The following is a 20,566-nucleotide window of genomic DNA, read 5'->3' on the forward strand; positions in this document are numbered from 1 at the left end:
GTGGCTGCCATCATAAGTTACATCACAAGTTGACGTCTTTGACAAAAATGCTAATGATGAGCGCCCTCTTAATTGGAGATGACACAGGACAAAATACTGTGACATTGAGATTTGCATCCAAACCAGGAACAAAAGCCAAAGGGATTTGCTCTGCCATGTCTCTTTCGCCCTCCCTCCCTCTCTCTCTCTCTCTCTCTCTCTCTCTCTCTCTCTCTCTCTCTCTCTCCTGTAATATGGTGAGAGATAGGCGCTTGACAACATTTATCAATTCTGGCCCTGTCGGGGGTTCCATGGCCCTTCTGCAGGGCGGGCACAGATGGAACAGGCTGCCTGAGGGGTGTGTGTGTGTGTGTGTGTGACACAGTTTATATCCCTATCATCTGCTATAAGTTCACCAGTGATGCAATCCTTTGACACACGCTCCCCTTCCTAAGATGATCATCTTCATACATATCGCGGAATCTCCCAAGGATCCGGAATCGTCGTCACTTCTGTTTTGCTGCATAACCCCCCTCAACGTGCAGTGTTTGATTGGCTAGCCCCTCAAAAGGTCTTTGTAGGGGGGTTTATGGATTCTCCTGTGATTGATTTTGGATGTTGGACACTTGCACACGTTTGAAGGGGGTGAGGAGCGTTCATGTGGGAGAGAGAGCGAGAGGAATGGAGGATGTGATTGGACCAGACAGGCTATCATGTTAGATCAACAGTTCAGGTCTCAGTTAGCCTTGACCTTGCCCGAATGACGAGATAACAAATTGAAATGTGTTCACGCATATTTATTCTGGCATTTTACATGCATTTTTCAACTTCCAACAACCTTTAATTTGATGATCAATCTGGTATTTAAAAGGGTTTCAAATACTATTTGACCCAGTTCTGGCATGAAGTATATCCTTTGACACCCTTAGATGTGGATATTGTTTCGACAGGTAAATTGTCCCATCTTGAGAGATAAAATGACTACTACAGTAGCCATGGTAACAAGCTCTCATGTCAAGAGAGAGGCACAAACATTGTACTCAAAAGCCACGTTACACATTTTAGAGCAACTTTATGTCGTGTTACAAAATACACAACTACGCCCAAGTCGTTGGTTGCTCCATGAGAGGTAAACACAACAGTAGCTTTACTGTTCATGTGATGACACGCCACCTCGGTTGTCACTTCCTGTTAAGACCAGTCTCCAGGAAGTAAACGTCACGTGAGATATCGGATGGAAAGACTTTGTTGTATGAATAAATAAATACACAATACTATACAATGTAGAGAAGGAATCGAGCATGACTGTGTTGAACACGTCACGCATGGACCGTGTGTTCACAAGAAGAAAAAGGTCACAAACGGTCACAAACGGTTAGCAACAGAATGAAAAAACTGCTAAGAAGCAGTGTTGAAAGGCAGCACTGACATTCTCCTCAGCTTGCGTCCAAATGATTATCATATCACCGATGAGCGATCTCAAACAGGGTTTATAAGCTTTCATAAACACACACACAGTCCCATACACACACTCAACACACAGGCAGTGTAAACGTCAGTGAGACTGTACAGACCTGCACACGGACGTACTGTGGAATATGACCATACAGTGTCGTGGATTATGAACGTTGTGAACCTTTTATCCATTTTTCATCTGTAAAATGTCATTGCCAATAACCTGATGATGGTGAACCTTCTGGAACTTGTTTCCTGGAAACAGAAGAAAGTCTGAGCTGGGGAAAAGAAACTAAAACATATTTCAAGATCTGCTACCGATACGTTTTTTCTTCCTTTCCCCTCCTCAAGGACATCGCTACATCTGTGTCCGAGAACCAATCACGACGGACATAACCTAGGTAAGTAAAAGTGTATTTCTGGTGGGCACCAATTCCACCATGTCGCTTTCCCTAGTCCTATGTCGTTCACATCAGCGCACTCAAAAGTAGGAGAGATGAGGGCGGGACTTCCCTACCCATATCCTACTGTTTACACATCCCATTCTTTTCTCTTCCTCCATCCCTGTAGCTCTCTGTCTACTCCTCCAGCCGTCCTCAACACCGTCCTCCCTCCCTCCATCCCTCTCTCCACTCCTCCGCTCAGATCCCTCCATCCCTCTCTCCACTCCTCCGCTCAGATCACTCTGTCCTCGTTCTCCAGGGCCCCGTAGCCGTTCATCTTGGTGAGCTTGAGGCGGTCACCGTGGTCCAGGTCGGTCATCTCATCCCGTCCCACGCCGTTCCTGGGGGGCGAACATCTGACTGATCTCCACAAAGGTCTTGTTCTTGGTCTCGGGGATGATCAGGTAAACGTAGGCTGCCACCATCAGGCAGATACCACAGAACACCAGGTAGCAGTAGGACCCTGCGGACATCTGGGGCGAGGAGAGGGGGGGGGGGGACAAACGTGGAAACGGATCGTGGGATCATTGGTGTAAGAGTCAGGCCGCGGCTCGGACGTTTTGGGAGTGAAGTTATAAGGGGGACAGTTTTTGTGGAGAGTCAGGCCAAGGTCCTGATGTTATGGTAGCAAAGTTGGGAGGGGTTATGCAGCAGAACATAAGCATCCACAGTCACAGGGCCACAGGTGTGTGTGTGGTGCGAGGTAGAAGAGAGAGAGAGAGAGAGAGAGAGAGAGAGAGAGAGAGAGAGAGAGAGAGAGAGAGAGAGAGAGAGACAGACAGAGAGAGAGACAGAGAGAGAGAGAGAGAGAGAGAGAGAGAGAGAGAGAGACAGAGAGAGAGAGAGAGAGAGATAGAAGAGACCTGAGACAGAGAGAGAGAGACAGACCTGGAGGAAGGGGAACACGAAGCCCACGGTGAAGTTGGACAGCCAGTTGAGCAGTCCTGCCACGGTGTAGGCGGCCGGTCTGTGAGACTGTGTGAACAGCTCTGCTGTCATCAGGAAGGGAACGCCGGCTGGACACAGGAAGGAGGACCACGCACATGGTCACTACACACACACACGGTCACTACACACACACACACACACTGTTTACGACCACTGACACATAAACGGAACAATTAACGCACGCACATACAGTTTGCCAGTCATAAAGTGTCGGTGCAAGTTTGAGCAAGACAAGCAGACACACAACAAGCATGTAAATGCTCTCTCTCTCTCTCTCTCTCTCTCTCTCTCTCTCTCTCTCTCTCTCACACACACACACACAAACTTAAAACCTCAACCCTAAAACTATCGAGCCTAATCGATATAGGAAACATAATGAAGTCAAGTGAGTACAGGCTTCTATTTTGTTTGATATGATTTACCTAAGAGGATAATGCTAATTGATTGCGATACGATTCAAATACTCCCAAATAAGACTATATGTCTGGACAAATTCTCTGGCTGAAAGAAATGATCCATTCACGTTATCAATGAAGTCAATGAGGATTTCAGAATCATAGTCTAACCAAACATTTAAGGTTTGAGCCAAAATAGACTCACATCACATGCCACTGTTTATGCAGTCACATGAAGGTAGTATAAAGTTTTAAACGCTGCAAAAGCCACAGATATAAAAACCCGCTGGACTGTTTGTTTTGTTTGGACCACTAATTCCAATACATTCAGTACAATTTATGGACATTTTCATTGGCTCACACATTTAAATGAGCATAATAAGCGTCTAATTATGAGCACGCCTTGCCAATTTAACACTTCATTATTTGCGCATGCATGATAACTGCGCGTGCAGGAAGTTTTTATATTGTCGGACCAATAACTTGCAATTTGTCAAGACCTATACTAGCCTGTGCATGAGGCAGAGTGTTGTTGATGCGAGGGCTTTTGTCTAAGAAAGCCGTATTCATCATCACCATCTTATGAAGAATGAGCCATTAACGAAGCTAATTGCGGCAACCTAGATCCGCGTCTGAGTTTCGACGTATAGATTTTCGCCGGGTTTGACGAATGACATTATGTTAACCGCGCATACGGCTATTCATCATTCTTACTGCCGCTCAACACGGTGCCTGACGTTGTAAACTAACTGTTGCCTTTAATTTAGTTCACTCACTCCACAGACAACCGCAAATAAGCGCGCGTGAGAATGGATGTTCTCGTATCCTGTGGTGGTAGTTATATCCTAATTTCCAGGACTAATGAAAGACAATGTTTCTTCAGTGTTGAAACGTCAAAAGGAGTTAGACATGGCACTGTTATTCTCCACCACTAGAGAGCAGTGTTTCCTTGAGTGAGGATTATGACGGGCTAAATTGGGTTAGTGTGGAATAGGTGAACATTTGTCACACTGCACTGTTTTGAAGTGCTTGTCAAAGGAAAGTTAGTCAAACCTTGTCAACACAGAGTACTGGGAGGAAAAGAGAGTACATTTGGAACATTTACTACCTGGCCCAATACAGAACCCAGCGATGATTCCCACCACACAGCCAACACTGACATATCGCATGAACTCCACTTGGGCCTGTGAAAAGGACAAGCACAGGATTAAACAATAGACTGGTTTCGATACTACACACACACACACACACACACACACACACACACACACACACACACACACACACACACACACACATCACAGCCTTGTGTTGTCTATGTATGGTGTCCCGATGTGTACGACAGAACACTCCACACTACCTGTAACAGCAGAGAGACGGTGATCCCTGCACAGCAGATGGACATGAAGCTGAACCCACCAATCATCAGAGGTCTCCTGCCCACTCGTTCGATGGTGAAACACTAGGGGAGGGACACGAGACCAACTTCAGCACGCTTCGCGTCCATTGAATCGTGAAATATACATTATGCGTACGTAAATATACACGGTTAGTCAATATTCAACAATTCTCTGAACATATGCGGTGCATATGATCATTGATCAGATTCTGAGTTTACGTTGTGTACGGAGCTCAGACATTTACATGTCATCAATGTCAGACTGCTGGAATCAATTGCACTTCAAGTGTGGGAGAGAAAATAGTGACATACCCTGTCAACTTTGACCCCTGAATGTCTGAGAAGTTCTACTGTCCTTTTCACACACACACACACACACACACACACACACACACACACACACACACACACACACACACACACACACACACACACACTGACACACACGCACGCACACACACACACTGCTGTGTCTCACACACACACTGCTGTGTGAGCAGGGTTAGACTCGGTTCCAACTCACCCCGACCAGTCCGGAGAGAACTTCTATTGCTCCGGTTCCCACTGTTGTATACTGGATCTGAGGTCTCGGGATCCCCGCGTTCTCAAAGATGGCGTTGGTATAGAACCAGATCTGCGGTAGGGAAATGTAGTTCTTTAAGGACAACGGGAGGGCCACAGGGCTTGAACGCTGAAGTGGCCACGGTGAGCTGTGCTCAGAGTGACCAAGTGGAGATGTATAATTCAGTCAATTTCCAGACCCATTCATCACCAAAGGTCATTTAGAACATGTGCTCTGATGATCAACGGTGATTCATCATAATCATGATCATTATCGTCCAAAACCACCGTCATCTACACGTCTGATGCATTTAATCAATGTTATGTTCCCACTTGACAACATTATACAACTCCCTGAGAGATTAATTTGCATGTTCTCATCCATCTCGCTTCACTACGTTAACAATGTCTGCAGGAACAGGATTTGAATACATTTGAATTGGTGAATACGGATGTACTCCGACAGCCACTCTTCTATGGCGGACACACGAGCTGAGTTTCCACCAGTAGAAGGCAGAACTGGAGAGAGAGCTTCTCTGGTTGAAAGGGGGCAGAACACGAGAGGGGTTCCTCTCATGTCAGGGCTGCCCGCTTCCGGTTGGTTCCACGCTTTGGAACAGCTGCAACAGTGCAAAGACTGCATCGAACGCTCATGCTGGGAAATGGTGTCAACCAGCGTGTGAGCAACATAGGGTCTTAGAACCACCACTTGATGATGTATGGTGTGTGTATGTGTGTGTGTGTGTGTGTGCGTGTGTGTGTGTGTGTGTGGGTGAGTGAGTGTGTGTGTGTGGGTGGGTGTGTGTGGGAGACCATGTAAGGCAAGTGGTTCTCAACTCTAGTCCTCAGGGACCCCCTGTCCTGCATGTTTTACATGTTTCCCTGTTCCAACACACCTGATTCAAATGAATAGTTGTTACAAGGCAATCTGCCTAGCTAGATAACGACCCATTCGTTTGAATCAGGTGGGTAGGTAGGTACCTGAGGACCAGGGTTGAGAACCACTGATGTAGGGTGTCAATATACACCGCCAAAGATTAAAATAAAGTAAAATGGGGAAGAACATGCTAGAGCATGACGGGCATGGTGTGGGTGTGTGTCTGTGTTTGTGTGTGTGTGTCTGTGTTTGTGTGTGTGTGTTCTGCTCAGTCACTCAGCTGTTTCAGCAGTTTTAAAGTGAGATTGTGATATATGGTGTGAGAGTGTGTGTGTGTGTGTGTGTGTGTGAAGGAGGGAGTGTGTGTGGAGGGGGCAGGTTTAGAGCACAGCTGTTAACATGTGGAGATGGATGCATACCAGGCCGTACACACACACACACACACATAAAGACCCACCGCGTCGATGCCAGACAGCTGCATGCCGATGTTGATGACCACGATGGTGATGACCTGCCAGCGAACGCTGCGGTCCTTCAACAGACCAATCACAGACACCGTCTGGATGGAGGACAGCGAGCGCTGCTCCTCCTGCATCTCCTCGATCTCTGCCTGGATGTTACACCTGGCACGGTACCACTTCAAAGCTGAGGGAGGGGGAGGGAGGGGGACAGGGAGGGAGGGGGACAGGGAGGGAGGGACAGGGAGGGACAGGGAGGGGGACAGGGAGGAAGGGGGAAAGGAAGGGACAGGGAGGGGGACAGGGAGGGGGGGGGCAGGGTGCGAGGGACAGGGAAGGACAGGGAGGGGGACAGGGGGGGAGGGGGACAGGGTGGGAGGGACAGGGAGGGACAGGGAAGGACAGGAAGGGAGGGGGACAGGGAGGGAGGGAGAGGGAGAGGTAGGAAGAGTGGGAAGGGGGATGGAGGGGCAGGGAGGGAGGGGGAGAGGGAGGGAGTCGGAGAGGGGAGAGAGAAGGAGGGAGGGGAGAGCGAGAAAGCGAGAGAAAAGGAGAGACAGAAACAAAGAGAGCAGAAAAGGGAGTCAGACCCTTTTACGGATTACTACTTTAAGATGCATTCATCTTTATCACCACCATCAATGTCATCGTCATCACTCTCCACGATACCATCGTTTCCAAAAGCTGCTATGATAATACAGATGCCAGCCCTCTCACTGGTTGTCTCAGATTATCTTTTATGAATGACTTTGAATCTGGCCCAGAGACCTCTCACACAAACCTAGCCCTCTAGTTCAGAGTTATCTAAGGCAATACGAGTCACCTGATGTGGAATCGGCTTCCCCTATCAGAGGGGCAGAAGGAGCAGAGGCAGGCTCCTTCATTGTCTGTTTTTAAATCCAGGCTTAAGACCCACCTTTATGTTCTGGCCTTTCCCACCACTTGACTTGTGCTGTTGCTTGTTTTTCTGTTGTTGACTGTTTTGTATTTTGTTTTACTGTGTTTTTTTTGGTGACACAAAAAAAAAAAAAAATGTATTTGGGTTCTGTTTTTGTGCTTTTGTTCGCCATCCTTGCTGTGTTTTGAGTGTGCTTTATAAATCAAATGTACTTACTTACTTACTTTACTTACCTGATTTAACAACCAATCAAAGCCAGAAGGGAAAGCTGCTATTATGGGTGTCTCACCTGTGACAGTGGCGTGGATGTTGTGTTTCTCCATGAGCAGATAGCGAGGGCTCTCAGGGAACCATGGCAACAGCATCAGCTGGACGGTAATCGGTACCACCAGTAAGGACAGGAGGAGAGGCCAGTGTTCTTCCTGGGGGGAAGGACAAAGGTCAAAACAGCACAGGGTCAAAGGTCAATACAGCACAGGGTCAAAGTAAGGTTGGGGGGGTTTCACCAAGGCCGGCCTGTGTTTCACTCTGTTTTTTCTCTCCTATTTCGTAGATCCTCACAGAAGTGGACGAGCCTAAGGAGCAGATTGACTGAAGGAGCTCCATGTTGCTTTTGCCCATCCCATCGTTTGAGATCTACGCAAAGTCATGGCTGAGATGGTCTTCCAGTCTGCTTCTCATGTGCATTAGATGCAGCACAGACTGGGAAGAAGAAAAGGACTGCCAAGTGCTCATAATGTTGGCTTTGTTTTGAGGACATTACTCCATGAAGCTACCATCTGGAGACAGATTATTAGTGGAGCTCAAAGCTCTTGACAAGTTAAATTATCATTAGAATTGATCATATATTAAATATGTATGATTATGGAATAGATCTGCCTGTCCACAACGTAATAATGCAAAAAAACAGCCTGTCATATAGACTGTCGGCCATCCAGCCAACCACAAAGACCAAAAAGCATCCGTCCATTCATCCATCCATTAATCTGTCCATCCATCCATTAATTCATCCATCCATCCATCCATTAATCTGTCTATCAATCGATCAATCCATCCATCCACCCACCTGCCACCCACCCAGGCACCCCGCCCGTCCTCCCGCCCCACCTACCCTTCCCAGCACTTCATGCAGGCCCAGGACCTGAGCCACGAACACCCCGACGCAGATGAAGATGCTGGGCACGAGGCCCAGGAAGCCCCTCAGGTCCTTGGGAGCGATCTCCCCCAGATACATGGGCACCACGCTCAGAGAGATACCTGCAGCGGGGTTCAGGACGGGGGTTCAAGACGCCACAGAGGAGGGTCACGGGACACAAGAGGGGGAGGGGATAGGAGAACCGTTTGGTTTATTCCTATTCTCTTTTGCCTGGTTTAAAGGGCATCGCAAACACGTTATCGTAGCAAATGAGCCTGACGGATGAAGGATAGAACTAGGGGAAAGGGTTAGGACTAAAAGCTAGGATTTGAGCTAGGGGCAAGCATTAGGTCTAGAGCTAGGTCTAGGGCTAGGGTTAGGGTTAGGATGGACTGTCCCGTACCTGAGTGTATCCCTGTGATGAGGCGTCCAATGATGATCATCTCTGGAGAGCCGCAGATCCTACTGAAGCCCATCAGAGCTGCAGCTAGGAACACCAGAATGGTGGACCGCACCAGAGTGCCTTTTCTGCGGACACACACACACACACACCACTGTGTCAGAGCTCACATAATAATATACTCACTGTACACTTAATGTCCACACACACACACATACACACAGACACACACACACACAAACAAACACATCACTGTGTCAGAGCTCACATACTATACTCACTGTACACTTAATGCCACACACACACACACACACACAGACACACACAGTCTCTCGGTCTCCCGCACAGCGTACCTCCCGTATTTGGTGACCAGCATGCCCACCAGCAGGGAGCCCAGCATCCCCCCGATGGCAAACACAGACACGGTGAGGGAGTACATGAGGGTGAGGGTCTCCTCGTCCAGGGCAGTCCCGTTGCGAGAGATCCTGGTCTGGTTGTAGAAGGCCTTGATGTACTGAGACACAGGGAGAGGCAGACAGGGGCCGCTAACCGTCACTCACCACTCCACGGTGGGGGGCTTTGTCGGCGTGGGTGAAGAAATCGCGCCGGAAGGTATCTTATCTTTTGACAGTTGATTATGATGAGTATGAACGTGTGGTCTTGTTAGGACAACCTTTGAACCCCAAAGACCCCATTATGTATGAATAGAAATAGTGCCACTTAACGAACTTAACCAATTACAGTTGAAATTCGTGACGTGCAGCCAATCCACATCTACAGTGTACATGACAGTCCCGGCAATTAGGTTGTGAGGGATTTCACATTGTGCCGTGCTCAGGTGACAAAGTAAGTGAAAGACGTTTGTCGTGAGGTGGTTGTATTTCACGTGGGGTTCCTACCCTGAGGAGGTAACTTTGAGGCACAACGTCAGAGGACCCTCTATTGTAGTCTATAGGTGGACGAAAAATGATTATTTTGCAAAAGCATTCAACCCATACCCCCTGTACCGAGTCATAAACGTAGCAAATAACACATCAGTTGAGAATACATAAATGGTGTGTAGGAGAATTTCCCAAAAAATAAATAAAAACAGCGTTCAATAAATTGCACGTGACTTTCTTGCCCTCTCTCTCACCCTGCTTTTCTCCCTCTCTCTCGCCGTTCCTCGCCCACTCCTCCTTCCTCTGGTATTTTCAAGTCACGGGCCAATCATTTGATTCTGAAGCCTGCTCCTTTGGCGACACACGCCACTTCCCTGGTAATGCATTTACTGGCAGGACAACACTAATGTGTTGCTGACATGTAATCAATTATCTCTCACTGTCTCCCACAGCTGAGGAGCAGTCTTCTGTCTCACACAGACTGGGCTTGAGACTGTGCTGTAGACTGTGCTTGCTGGGGTTGCGCTCTCGTGACTCCCCCGGGCAGGTTCAAAGGTCACCGGTAATGACTGGCCGATCCGGCCATGCATGAAGAAGTGGGAGAAATACAGCATGTTCTAGCTAAACCGATACGTGGTTGCCATAGTCACTAATCCTCACTTCTTCTGGGACTAAACTTAACTTTTCCCTTCATATTGAGTCTAACCTTATTAAGATCAAATAGCTGATGTCTGACTCTGAATTTAATTACCTTTTTTAAATCCTGTCTAACTAGCTATGACTACTGATCAATGGCCACCTAACAGACAGAGATGGCCGACTTGCTTGAGTGTTTCTTAATGTTTTCAAACATCCTGAATGACTGGCTGTGTACAAAAGCTCAAACAAGCTACTGTAGCATACCCCATGGAAACTGTAACCATTTGACATGTTTTTGAGAAGAGATTCAGTACAAAACAAGACAATGATAAAGCTTGTGCGGGACCTGGTCACTGTAAACGATTCCTTTAGCACACGCTATTATCCAAATCTCTAGCAGTCCTAGAAGAGTAGTACTGTATGATAGCAGACATCTAAGCTTTGGCACCAGTACCGCTCAGGAGCATTGCTACGGTCTCATGTGAGACTAACCATGTCCAAAGTGACCTGGTTCACAGAACACGTCGTGGCAAATCCACCACATAGCTGACAAGACCCATGACATGCTCTCCTAGACCTACTGTGTGTGTGTGTCATGGCAATGTAGGTGAGGGGGGAAGGTGTGTGTGTGTGTGACTGCACGTGGAGTTTGTGACTCCACGTGCAGACTCGTAAATATCTATTGAAATGTTTGGATATCCTTTGGATATATTATTCCTGCATGATTTCTCGCGTGGAAGTTTGGCTGTGTTTCCAACCCTAACCAGTTAAGTGTAAAATGTGCGTGTGAGCATCTAATCTGCTAGTGACTCCTACCTCAACCCTAACCAGTTAAGTGTAAGATGTGCGTGTGAGCATCTAATCTGCTAGTGACTCCTACCTCAACCCTAACCAGTTAAGTGTAAGATGTGCGTGTGAGCATCTAATCTGCTAGTGACTCCTACCTCAACCCTAACCAGTTAAGTGTAAGATGTGCGTGTGAGCATCTAATCTGCTAGTGACTCCTACCTCAACCCTAACCAGTTAAGTGTAAGATGTGCGTGTGAGCATCTAATCTGCTAGTGACTCCTACCTAAACCCTAACCAGTTAAGTGTAAGATGTGCGTGTGAGCATCTAATCTGCTAGTGACTTTTACCTCTGCTGGGGAGTTGACTACTGCCAGGTTGTAGCCGTAGAGCATGGAGCCACCGAAGGAGGCCAGGAATGCCACCGCCAGCAGCGACTTGGTGAGATGCTAGTGAAGGTAGAAGAGCAGCAGATTAGAGGAGGTTTAAAGGGAGGACAGTTTGGCTGTGAATGAGAGGCTTTCGGAAGATCTGGGAGATTCGTTTTTCAGTTGCTTTGGCCTAATTTTTGACATTGACAGATACTGATTTGGCACGTCAAGCAAGTCTAGTAAAAGATCATTCCTTCACAAAATCGTGAACCTATGCTCATCCTGAGCTTATGAATTATGTATAAATATTTTAACAAAAATCTTACTGGCTGTAATGCAAAAACATCAATAGTTAGGCGTCGCCCACAAGGTTCAGTTCTGACCTTCACAGTGTAAGCGGTTTTCTGTGATCGAAATAAGAGCTTTATGTAGGAACTTGACCTAAATCTCTATTACTGTGGCTGGTGAACTGCACATGGCTGCAAGACTATAAAGTGGTCATTGTAAAATACAGACCAAAAACAAAAAATTTGAAAAAATATATATATAAAAAAAAAAAAGAAGACTACTTCTCATCAACTGTATATCGTAATGTACTAACATTGTGAGTACATTTGTGACTTGAAAGAGTCAACCCTTGACCTGCCATACCTCTGCACCACTCTCCTGCCAGATTACCACGTTTTGGGGGATTAGTGATTCATTTCCCATGTAGGGCTGTTCAAGATGACAGAAGCAGGGTACACGGTGGTAACAGAGAGTTGGAGAGAGCCGTGCTCTTCACTTGCCTGGCCCCAGTCCACAGCAGCACATGACTGGAGCAGAACATGACTGAATAGTTTCTGGAAGAGGTCCAGATCTCCTGGCTACCATCGGTTACCCTCCGCCCGGGTCAACCAAACACACATTTCCTTCACTGAACTGTTTACTAAAATTCAAGTGTGTGCAACAGGTGCATCTGGAAAGACCTTGCTCATTTGATTTGATGACCAACATCCATTTTATGGTAGAGATGAGAACACAAGAGATATCACCTACAGGACCAGGTTGACCAAAGTGAGGAATAAACACATGGGAATTCTGAATTCTGGGAATTCCACAATGTTCTAGACTGTGTCACCGTACAGGCTGAATTTCAACACTTAACTTAACTGAAGTGCAGCTAAACCGGCACTCTGTTGTGGCACTGGGCTTACAGTAGCTAGGCTTCTACAGCCACAAGTAAGATTCCTACACAGTCAACAAGAAGATCACAGAGGACAATAATCCTGGATAAGGAAAAATATATATTTAAAAAAAACTAACCCTACAGTGCTTTGTCCCTGCACATAGTTTTGGACCATCTTTGTAGGACATTGAGTAACGTAACTGGCTAAATAAATCATTCGAAAGTTTCAAGTTTAACGTGTTTAACACGCAACAACAAATTTGATATCCATGGCTAAACAGCTTTTTTCTTATGCTAAAGAAGCATAGACTACCCCGAAGGCGTACTATATTTAAGGCCTGCCATGTCCAAACTCGGGGGCATTGTAAATTTGACTCGTTTTGAACGAGGTCCGCAGACAATGACAGCACAGTCTCAGCCATGGAGGAATACTAACTTAGTTTAGAAATGCTCGGCAACAGACAGGTTCAGACAGCTGTATGGAAGAATAGCTTTATAGAGGACAATGCAGCCCTGTAACATCAGATAAGAGGTCAGTTTAGTTCACCAACCACCCTTACTTCTGTTGACGTTTGCAAGCTATCGATCTTAGTCATGAAACATGAAGAGACATTTTAATTAGCCACTTCACTTTTCCGTTCTGAGATATGGAGTGTTGCCCTCGAGCCGTGTGAAGCTGCAGTGTCAGATCTTGCGTAGAGTTAGGTTGTTTGATGCATTCCTTTCAGAATTGAAGGCACTGGCTGAGCTATTAATGCAGGACGCTTGGTTGTATAGGAGCACATCCACACTGCCCTCACCAGAATAGAACCAAAGTATGTTGACTCCTGCAGGCCTGTCCTACTACTGGATTGTTAGGCAACTGGAACCATCTATGAATTACGGTGTGTGGACTTCTGCATCTTCAGAAACCGACCATTGAGACAATCGTTTTTATTTATTTTCTCAACTAGACTGGATGGCTAACATGATGATTCGAAGCTCATGCTTCACCTTATCATAGTAGGTAACAGTTACTCTATGAGCACAACTCCAGTACACCACTTGTTAAGTATCATCAACGGTGGTCTTGTTACTTAACACTCTTACATGATATTTATATGGTACATAATGTAGCTTGTGTAATAGGAAAAAAAACGAATCCACTGCATAGAATCAGGTGATGCTGCTGACCGCCATGGTCAAGATGTGATCTGATAAGGGTAAAGATCTGAATGATAAGTAGGCCAGCATTTTTAATGCCACTGAAGATTCCGTTTTCTTTCCCAAGGTTTATTTTTCAAGTTAAAAAAAAGTATATAAATAAATAATGATTGAATTTAAACTTACCCCACTAAATTTCCCATCGGATGCTAACAATACTTCCTCCGCCATCTAATTCCTGAACATATGCTCCCCGTTAATGCCGTGCAGTTTCGAGAGAGAGAGAGAGGAATTACAATCTACAGTCGTCTTAATACCACCGGCATCTCTCACTACATTCATTTTGAGGAGAAAGGAGGCGTGTCAGGATGATGGGCGTAATTGATAAGTCTGAAACTTTCAGCTACCAATCCCCTGGGCCCAAAGTGTGACGACCGTCCCAGTAGCTAGGTAGTCGGACCTCCTCCCTCCCCTTCGGAGTTGAAGGCCCGCAGCAATCACATGACAGCGGTCAGCGTGATTCGGTGAGCCCCGCTCAGCCAGCCAGCCTTGTGTATTAAATCAACCTTGCTTCTGAAACGGTGTCGGGGCTTATTTCGCGGACACTTTAAGCTAGTGGAATAGCTGTTTTGGCGTAAACTTCAGAGAGCAACCCAATTCGAGATGAAGAAATGTGAGCCGAAAAGTTGGACGCAATATATGATTTCAAAACGATATTAAGCTGCTGTGAGACATAACAATATAGTTACATCCCCTTTCAACAATGCATTCTCTATGAAACAGTCATAATGACATAGCATATCCTAACATAGCACACCTGAGAGATAATGCCTGTAATTAAGGGCAACGTTCTAAAATACCTCACACCTGTACAACAGTTCAATCACGACCATGTCACACTTTACAGTGAAAGCGACTGCAAGGATGCCAGTAGGCTGTAGGTCCATTTCAGCAGGCTTGTATGTGAGTGTATATAATAACTTATTTTGCTTTAATTACCATTCTGCTCAACATTGCTGTGAATTGCACATCCCTTTGACATGTTTCCATTGAAGTCAATATCAAAACATGAATTAATTCATATGTTTATTCATCCATTCAGTCAGTCAGTCACTTGATTACCTGCTTATAAAGGTTATTTTCAGTGCGTGTCGCGTCAAACCCTGTCATACCCTGTATTACATTTAGTCATTTTAGCAGACGCTCTTATCCAGAGCGACTTACAGTAAATAACTGTATGGACTTCAGATATAAAACCAGACACCCCTTTCTAATGTACCTCCCTGAAACATATCCACACACTTTATTGTGAAAAATCAACATAAACAAGTCAACATTTATATGACAAATCTTTGCTGTCTAAGCCTCGGCTCCTCACCAAGCCTGACAGTCTGTCAGAGAGACCCAAATGGTTGACCATGATGTGGATGTCTCTCCAGCCGGTGTCGTCACGCTACCCTGGACACACAGCGCACGGTCCACATGACTCCAAACACAGGCTACGGAAGACACGGCTATTTCATGCCATCGTCTCGTGCGTCTTCCCTGTTCTCCGAAAGCAGCCTGTCTTTTTCATGTGACAGGGCCGAGAGTAGGAGCATCATGTTTCACGCAGTCAGACTGGGTGTGGACTCGATACGCTCTTACAGAAGCAGGTTATGCAAAGTTTGGTGCCGCCTGGCACATAACGTTGCAAGAATGTTATGAAATATGACTTTAAAATATGAAACTGGCATAAGGACTATAAAGATCATTCCTATTGTTTGTAGACTGTGATGCGGTATTACGTAATGGATTGGTTTTGAGTTCTGTTTGGGTTTAATTGTGTTCAGTACACACATACACAAAAAAGCATGCAGTCATTTAGTTAACCACACACAGACACACTGACTTTAAGCTACTGTTAGGAAACCAAACGAACGACACTCCTCATAAAGATCATTCAAAATATCCATGGGTGATGTTGGAGGTCCTGTGACTGGCACCATAAAGTTTCTAACAGCTTTGGTATTTTACCTGAAGGAGGGATAGAGAGAGCGGAGAGAGAGAATGAGAGGCAGAGATTGAGAAGAAGAGCTGGATCGTGCAGAGGCCTCGGTCATGGGGCAGACCCAGCTGCCCCACCAGGCTTGGTCCATGGCCAACTGACGTTCACGAGGAGGATGCTGGAGGTTGAGGAGATGCTGCAACAATGTGCATGATGGGAAGGATGGAGGGGGAAAGAGGCTTGTCTTTGTATGCACGTACGTGTGTGTGTGTGTGTGTGAGAGAGACAGAGAGACAGAGAGACAGATAGACAGAGAAAGAGCGGAGCGGAGTCAGATGGCTGAGCGGTGAGGGAGTCGGGCTAGTAATCAGAAAATTGACGTATCGATTCCCTGCCCTGCCACATGATGTCGTGTCCTTGGGTAAGGCACTTCACCCTACTTGCCTCGGGGGAATGTCCCTGTACTTACTGTAAGTCGCTCTGGATAAGAGCGTCTGCTAAATGACTAAATGTAAGACAGAGAAGGAGAGAAAGAAAAAGAAAGAGAGATTTTAAAGGGGAGCCAACATCAGCATACTCTCAATCATGTCTCTCCTTCTTTCTCATTCACCTCCCCCCCCCCCCCCCCCCCCCCCCGCTGTCCTCTCCTTTACTGTACTCTCCCGTACAGTATCCTTGCCTGGCCTGGCCAATGAAGCTCGACCGCCCCTCCCCACGGGCACGTTTCCCAGCGTAGCGCAGCCAGCCAGCGGGCTCCTCGACGAGGCTGGGCCCCGGGTCAAATGGTTTGTGTCATATGACTCCCATCATCGCACACTGGCTGTGGCAGCATGCTGCTTTTTGGTGAAAAATCAATTACCTCCCCCTCAACACAGGCCGCTATTCATGAGAGGGGTGCAGGCAGGGGGTGGGGGGGGTGAGAGGGAGTGGGGGGGTGGGCAGGGGCGGGGGGGTGAGAGATGGGGAGGGTGTGTGTGGGGGGGAGGAGTTGTAGGTGGGGAGGGGCGGGTGAAGGGGTGGGTGAATGAGTCTTTTTCTGAATGCACAAACAATATCAAAGCCCCACACCGGGCACAATAACACAAGTGACGACGTGACACAATGGATGTGTGGAGGAGTGGTGACCTATCACAGAGCCAGATACACATGGTGACCTATCACAGAGCCAGATACACATGGTGAGGTGAAGATGACTGGCAGATGTTGTAGCTCACCCCCCCCACCCTTAAGACAAAATGTCAATTTAGAACCCTTTCACAACGTGAACAAAAACAGGTTTCACAGTGTTTTTATACAGTTATTGTATACATGACAGACGGAAACTGTGAATTAGTCAGGTGTTTTACTGTCATTGACAACCCCAGTCACCCCAGTCTCTGAACTGGTCATTTTCACTTGGAGGCGTTTGTCTAATACTTATACACCTAGAACCTAAACGTATTAGTCCACCATTCCTGTGTGGAGATGGACACAACTTTCGTCCACAATAGTCACATGTTACAGGGGCTACAATGAGCTTGCAGAGGAATGCACCCTTTAGGAAGGAACACACGCCGTCAACTACCGCAGATTAACGTCTTCACGGAATGTTTCCAAGAATGTCTGAGCCATTAAAAAAAAAAAAAACGTTCTGAGAAGTCATAGGTGGGTACCATGTACCCCAGTCTCCTGGTGTAGCCTACCGGGATTTGCGTTGAGTTGGTTTGCCGGAGGATCAGTCATGGGTTACGGAGCATATCAGAGATGTGAGTTAATTGGATTAGCGTTCGTAATCGTGGTGGTTGATAATTATTGGTGGTCAGAACTCCGAAGTACTTCTGTTCTACCGCGTCCTGGTGTGAAGCATTTGCCATCATCACGGGTTCAACCGAATGTATTAGACACCCAGCTGGCAAAGAGCTCACGATAATACATCACTTGATCAACCGTGACAGTTTTGGTTCATATTTAGGATTGCGCCCCATATGGACGGGCATTTCAAAAAGATACTTCAGAAGAATGACATCACTTAATTAAAAATGTGATGATGCCACGTTAAATGACTGTTTAAAATGTTGCTAAAACTTCAACTTCATGGGTTTGAGTTCAAACCAAGATGACATCTGACGTTCAACTCCAGTCTGGACCAGTAAGTAGGTCCGCGACAGGACTTGTACGTGTAGCGGTTCGTACATGGTGTATTCTGATAAAATCACACTAACAGCGTAGCGAGGCGCAGATAATGGACCAGTGAGCCACAGGATCACCTCATGTCCAGGAATGAACATCAGGTCACCACTTAGCTCACTTGCAGCTCACTGAAGTCCAGTAGATAAACTGTGCCCACAGGCCCGCTGCTAAGAGACAGGCGAAGAACCCAGTGTATTTATACACATGCTAATGTCACACTTCAAGATGGAGTCCGATCTTTTTTTCTTTTCTCCCTAACACAACTGGGACCTGTTTGTTTCTGTTTTCTCGTTGACGGACTTCCATCAACGCTTCTTATCCTTAGCTTAGCCTCGCTTCACCTTATAACGTGATCCCTCGAGACGCCTGAGGGGCAGACAGCAGGTGTGTGTGTGGGATCGGTTGGTGGGGATTTCAACGCACAAATGCCTTGATGCCTTAGAAGAATTGATTTAGTGCGAGTCTGTGTGTGTGTTTGTGTGTGTGTGTCTTACCCACATCCTTCAGTGTGTGAGTATGGCTGACAGTTTGTTTCATTTTACAGATTTTTGGGCTGCTGTTTTTGCCAAAGTAGAGGCTTTATATTATAGTTAAGGTTTTGAACATGCTGTGTACACAAATAAGAAAAATGTTAATTGACTGTATATTCTATGGAAAAATATAATTGTGTGAATGGTATGGTCAACAAGAGACTAATGTTGTGCTAATTGTGTTTAGAGAAATGTGAGTACAGATTGAACTAAAGGATGTCAGTGGAAAAAAGTCTCTCTTTTTAATTTTGTCAGAATCCCCAGCACATCCCAATGATAAATCAACTGCTTCTAAAAAGACTATATTGCTCCTTTTAATCAGACCCTCCCTATTCGACTCACCCTCTTCCCTCCCTCCTTCCTCTCCCCTCCCTCCCTCCTTTCCTCACTCTCTACCATCCTCTACTTATTCTTATTATTCTCTCCCTTTCTACCTCTCTTCTCCTCACCTCCCCTCCTCTTCTCTACCTCTGCCCTCCCTCCTTTCCTCCTTCCCTCCCCTCCCTTTCTCCCTCCCTCCTCTTCTCACCCTCTCCCCCCCATCTCCCTCCCTTCTCTTCTCACCCTCTCCCCCCCCATCTCCCTCCTCTCCTCATCCTCTCCCCCCCATCTCCCTCCCTCCTCTCCTCACCCTCCCCCCCATCTCCCTCCTCTCCTCATCCTCTCCCCCCCATCTCCCTCCTCTCCTCACCCTCTCCCCCCCATCTCCCTCCCTCCTCTCCTCACCCGCTCCCCCCCCCCATCTCCCTCCCTCCTCTCCTCACCCGCTCCCCCCCCATCTCCCTACCTCCTCTCCTCACCCTCTCCCCCCCATCTCCCTCCCTCCTCTCCTCATCCTCTCCCCTCTCTCCTGTGCAGTATTTAAATTCCTCATTTACTCTTTCCCATGCAGGAGCTCACTGTCCCCCATTGTTTGAGCTGAACAAACTGGGGGCACTGATCGTGTTAAGTGCGGCTGTGATGGATGGGCGCTGATGAAATCTAATATCTGCACCCCATGCAATCGTTTAAGAGAAACATGATTAGAGACAAAAGCTCCAAAACTGACTGATAAGAACTAGAAATTCTGTGAGGATTACATGTGTGTGTGTGTGTGTGTAATTACGTGTGTGTGTGTGTGTTTGTGTGTGAAGTTTTTTCCTCACTTTTCTTTCAAGGCCAGTAATTTCGCTTGGAGTTTGTGGCTTTGGAAGAGACTTCCCAATAGGGAATGCTGATATTGAGCGCTGAGTGATGGCAGTGCTTTGAGAAATGATCTGTCTGGTGGATAGGGTTGACAGGGGAATTGAGAGGAACGTGTGTGTCTGAATTGATGTGTGTGCCTGTCTTCATGTACGTGTGTGTGTGTGTGTGTGAAGGGTGTGTACGTTTGTGTGTGCGTGATGTGCGCACGGGGTGTGTGCGTGAGTTTGAAGTTCACATTATGTGTGTGTGCCTGTGTGTGATCGTTGCATGTGTGTGCATGTGTTCTGGGTCCTCTCTAAGGGACAATTCACTCTTTTATTAACCCAGCCGGAGTGACACCAAATACCCAATCAAATTTGGCCTCACCAGATGACAACTCTCTGAGCCAATTAAGTGTGTCTGTGCCCTCGCAGTGAGGTCAGCAGTGACGCACATCAAGGGGACGCAAGTTTGTCTCCGTGTCTGTTGGAAGTGTTTGGCATGTGACACTTTCATAAAGAACCGGCTGGTCACCATGACCACTTGAGGTGTTTCGTAAGAGACTGACTGTGGGAGTGAGTGAGAACGCAGTGAGGGCTAGCTTTCGAGAGGGTTGGAAATGATGAGATTTTACTGACCCCTTGTGGGATGAGGGAGGTACTTTGCAGTGAAGACGGAGCACGCCCACACGCACTCTATCTGTCTCCGTCTTGCTCGTTTCTCCTTCACTCTTTCCCCAAATATACTCCACACACACTCACACACGCCCTAACACCATCA

At 46.8% G+C, this 20,566-nt stretch overlaps 1 protein-coding gene across 1 annotated transcript; it reads right to left on the reverse strand.

Moving 5' to 3' along the window:
- Nucleotides 1–761: 761 nt before the first annotated feature.
- slc2a15b (solute carrier family 2 member 15b) lies at nucleotides 762–14,250 on the reverse strand. Its single transcript, XM_047044023.1, is given in 13 exon segments — nucleotides 762–2,223; nucleotides 2,225–2,350; nucleotides 2,766–2,893; nucleotides 4,329–4,404; nucleotides 4,581–4,682; nucleotides 5,143–5,253; nucleotides 6,515–6,702; nucleotides 7,703–7,835; nucleotides 8,525–8,670; nucleotides 8,952–9,076; nucleotides 9,302–9,462; nucleotides 11,605–11,703; nucleotides 14,123–14,250. Coding segments are annotated over 13 exon segments (1,554 nt in total). The 5' UTR covers nucleotides 14,168–14,250; the 3' UTR covers nucleotides 762–2,109.
- Between the last annotated feature and the right edge of the window lie 6,316 nt (nucleotides 14,251–20,566).

Source organism: Hypomesus transpacificus, chromosome 21 (genome assembly GCF_021917145.1).
Source record: "Hypomesus transpacificus isolate Combined female chromosome 21, fHypTra1, whole genome shotgun sequence".
Taxonomy (NCBI): Eukaryota; Metazoa; Chordata; class Actinopteri; order Osmeriformes; family Osmeridae; genus Hypomesus; species Hypomesus transpacificus.